The following is a 3761-nucleotide window of genomic DNA, read 5'->3' as shown; positions in this document are numbered from 1 at the left end:
GTCCCCGAGGGCCCCGCGGCCGCCGTGCGCGCCCCGGCCGTGCCGCCCAACCTGCGCCTCTCCGTCTCCATGGACAGGGACAGGGACGAGGTAACGGCACAAGCACAACTCTCCACGGATCCCATCGGGCTCGCCCAGCGAGGGATTTACGGGAGAGCCCCTTTTTGGGGGAGAAAAGGGATGTTTTCCCGTGTGCCGAGGCCCCGGGAAGCAGCTCCCGCTCCGCCTGCGCCCGCAGGCGCTCGTCTCCCTGCTGCAGGGCGAGCGCTTCGGCGGCTCCGTCATCGTGTACTGCACGCGGCGCGAGGAGACGGCGCGCGTGGCAGCCCTCGTCCGCACGCGCCTGCACGGAGCCGCGCGCCGCGGAGCCCCAGGTGGGAATCGCGGCCCCGCGGCCTCCTCAAATCCCCGGGGGGCTCCTCGGAGTCCTCCGTCCCGTTCCCTTGGATGGGAAGAGCTTTGCCTGTGGCTCCCGCTGAGGTTTTGGAGCCGGGGTCCCATTCCTCGCTCCAAAGGGTGACAACAAGCGACCGTGGGGTTGGCAAATCACTGAAACACCCCGCACGAGGGGAACCTTTGGGCGCAGGCGGCGGGTGCCTCTTTCCCGCTCTTCCACAGGGTGCTCCGGGTTGGCAGGGATCCCTAGGGATCACCCAGTGCCACCCCCTGCACACACAGGGACACCTGGAGCACCCGGTCCCATCCCGGCGGGTTCAGGAGCCTCCACAACCTCCCCATCCCAGGGCTCCGTCACCCTCCCAGTCACGTTGTCCTTCCTTCGATGCCCGCTCCCTGCTCGCTCTTATCCCTACCGGAATCAGCAGCGCTTTGGGGGTGTTTCTGCCGGCGGGAATGGGCTGCAAGGCTCCCTTCACGCCCGTTTTCCCGCCGGGACGCAGCGCCCGAGGCGCTGGCGGACGCCTACCACGCGGGGCTGCCGGCGGCCGAGCGGCGGCGCGTGCAGCGCCGCTTCATGCGGGGCGAGCTGCGCGTCGTGGTGGCCACGGTGGCCTTCGGCATGGGCCTCGACAAGCGCGACGTGCGCGCCGTCGTGCACTACAACATGCCCAAGAGCTTCGAGAGCTACGTGCAGGAGATCGGCCGCGCCGGGCGCGACGGCCAGCCCGCTCACTGCCACCTCTTCTTGGACCCGGAGGTGAGCTTCCTTTTTTTGTTTTCCCAAAATTCCGCTTTCTCACCCCAATGTGGTCCCTTGTTGCAGCCGCTCTGGTGGCCGCCGTCCCCTCAAGCCACCCCGGTTGCTCCCCAGCGCGCTCGGGAGCAAAATAAACTCCAAAGCGTGTGCCATAAACCCCAAACGTCCCCCCAAAACGCCCTTCCGCCAGCTCGGTGTCACCGTGGGAGGCCGGGGAGCCCGTGTGGCCTCACCCCGGCCCCGCCGTGTCCCCCCACCCAGGGCGGGGACCTCCACGAGCTGCGGCGTCACATCTACGGTGACACCGTGGATTATTTCACCATCAAGAAGCTGGTGCAGAGGGTGTTCGCTCCGTGCAAGTGCCGGGAGCTCCACGGGACACCGGAGGCCGGCGTCCAGGTGAGGCCGCTTCCCGGGAGTCGGGGTGTAGAGGGCTGTGCGGTGAAACACGGGCAGCTCCGTCTCCACGGGAGGAAGAACAACGTGACAATGAGGGTGACGGAGCCCTCGGTGTGACTGGGAGGGTGACGGAGCCCTGGAACAGGCGGCCCTGGGAGGCTGCGGAGGCTCCTTCTTTGGAGGCCCCCAAACGCGCCTGGATCCAACCGGGTGCTCCGGGTGTCCCCGCTGGAGCAGCGGGTGGCACTGGGTGATCCCTAGAGGTCCCTTCCAGCCTCTGTGGGTCATGAAATGACCCCAAAATGCCCGAAAAGGCCGGAATTTGGAGGCTGGGCGGCGCGGCCTCCGTCAGCGCCGCGCGTCCCCGCAGGATGAGGCCGAAGAGGAGGAGGAGGACGAGGAGGACGCGACCCTGGAGCGCTGCCCGCCGCGGCGCCCGCGCGTCTGCTCCAAGCACGAGCGCGCGCTGCCCATCGAGGAGCTCGTGGAGGCCCTGGACGTGCGCGAGGAAGGTGAGGGGCCGGCCGGGTGCCCCCGGAGGCCGAAGGCCGCGCCGGGGGGGGGGTGACGCCGCCGCCGCGTCCCCGCAGCCGTCGAGACGCTGCTCTGCTACCTGGAGCTGCACCCGCGTCGCTGGCTCGACCTGCTGCCCCCGACGCGCGCCTCGTGCCGCGTGCGCTGCTACGGCGGCCCGCGGCAGCTGCGCGCCGCCGCCCGCAGGTGAGCGCCGCCCGCGGCACCGGCGCCCTCGCGGTGGTCCCGGTGTCCCCAGTGCCAGCCGGGGCCGTCGCGGTGTCCCTGGGACGCTCGCGGTGTCCCCGGTGTCCCCAGTGCCAGCCGGGGCCCTCGCGGTGTCCCCAAGTGGCCCCAGTGCCATCCGGGGCCCTCGTGGTGTCCCCGGGGCCCTCACGGTGTCCCCAGAGCCATCGCGGTGTCCCCGGTGTCCCCAGTGCCAGCCGGGACCGTCGCAGTGTCCCTGGGATGCTCGCGGTGTCCCCGGTGTCCCCAGTGCCAGCCGGGGCCGTCGCAGTGTCCCCGGGGCCCTCGCGGTGTCCCCGGTGTCCCCACTGCCAGCCGGGACCGTCGCAGTGTCCCCGGGGCCCTCGCGGTGTCCCCAGTGCCAGCCGGGGCCCTCGCGGTGTCCCTGGTGTCCCCAGTGCCAGCCGGGGCCGTCGCGGTGTCCCCAAGTGGCCCCAGTGCCATCCGGGGCCCTCGTGGTGTCCCCGTGGCCGTCACGGTGTCCCCAGTGCCATCTGGTGCCATCGTGGTGACCCTGGTGTCCCCAGTGCCAGCCGGGGCCCTCACGGTGTCCCCAGAGCCATCGCGGTGTCCCTGGTGTCCCCAGTGCCATCCGGGGCCGTCGCAGTGTCCCCGGGGCCCTCATGGTGTCCCCAGTGTCCCCACTGCCAGCCGGGGCCGTCGCAGTGTCCCCGGGGCCCTCGCGGTGTCCCCCGTGCCAGCCGGGGCCGTCGCGGTGTCCCCAAGTGGCCCCGGTGCCATCCGGGGCCCTCGTGGTGTCCCCGGGGCCGTCACGGTGTCCCCAGTGCCATCTGGTGCCATCGTGGTGACCCCGGTGTCCCCAGTGCCAGCCGGGGCCCTCACGGTGTCCCCAGGGCCCTCGCGGTGTCCCTGGTGTCCCCAGTGCCATCCGGGGCCCTCGTGGTGTCCCCGGGGCCCTCGCGGTGTCCCTGGTGCCGTCTTGGTGTCCCTGGTGTCCCCAGTGCCATCCGGGGCCCTCGCGGTGTCCCCAGGGCCCTCACGGTGTCCCTGGTGTCCCCTGTGCCATCCGGGGCCATCGCAGTGTCCCTGGTGCCATCAGGTGGCACCACCGGCATTCCTGGTGCCGTTGGGGGGCATCGCGGTGACCCCAGTGCCATTGGGTGCCATTGGGACATCCTCGGTGGCATCGCGGTGTCCCCAGGGCCGTCGCGGTGTCCCTGGTGTCCCCAGGGCCATCCGGGGCCATCGCGGTGTCCCCGGTGCCATCCGGGGCCATTGCGACGTCCTTGGTGGCATCGCAGCGTCCCCGGTGCTATTGGGTGCCATCGCGGTGATCCCGGTGGCACTGCGGTGCCCCTGGTGCCATTGGGTGTCATCACGGTGCCCCTGGTGCCACTGAGCTGTCCTTGGTGCCACCGGGTGCCATCGCGGCGTCGCCGGTGGCGCCGCGGTGACGCCGGTGCCCGCAGCTGCCCGCCGCTCGCCG

The 3761-nt window shown here is 71.5% G+C and overlaps 1 protein-coding gene across 1 annotated transcript in view; it reads left to right on the top strand.

Moving 5' to 3' along the window:
* RECQL4 (RecQ like helicase 4) overlaps window positions 1–3761 on the top strand; it is a 17425-nt gene that overhangs the window by 9320 nt on the left and 4344 nt on the right. The window contains exons 13-19 of the mRNA XM_026048839.1: window positions 1–90; window positions 239–386; window positions 900–1156; window positions 1418–1555; window positions 1926–2067; window positions 2146–2275; window positions 3745–3757. The exon at window positions 1–90 is cut by the window's left edge and continues 6 nt beyond it. Of these exons, the coding sequence (XP_025904624.1) occupies window positions 1–90; window positions 239–386; window positions 900–1156; window positions 1418–1555; window positions 1926–2067; window positions 2146–2275; window positions 3745–3757 (918 nt within the window). The remainder of the gene's footprint in view (window positions 91–238; window positions 387–899; window positions 1157–1417; window positions 1556–1925; window positions 2068–2145; window positions 2276–3744; window positions 3758–3761) is intronic.

The sequence above is a fragment of the Nothoprocta perdicaria genome, unplaced genomic scaffold, assembly GCF_003342845.1.
Source record: "Nothoprocta perdicaria isolate Ctin4 unplaced genomic scaffold, notPer1 scaffold_579, whole genome shotgun sequence".
NCBI lineage: Eukaryota > Metazoa > Chordata > Aves > Tinamiformes > Tinamidae > Nothoprocta > Nothoprocta perdicaria.
This window is presented reverse-complemented; position numbering and strand designations above follow the sequence as displayed.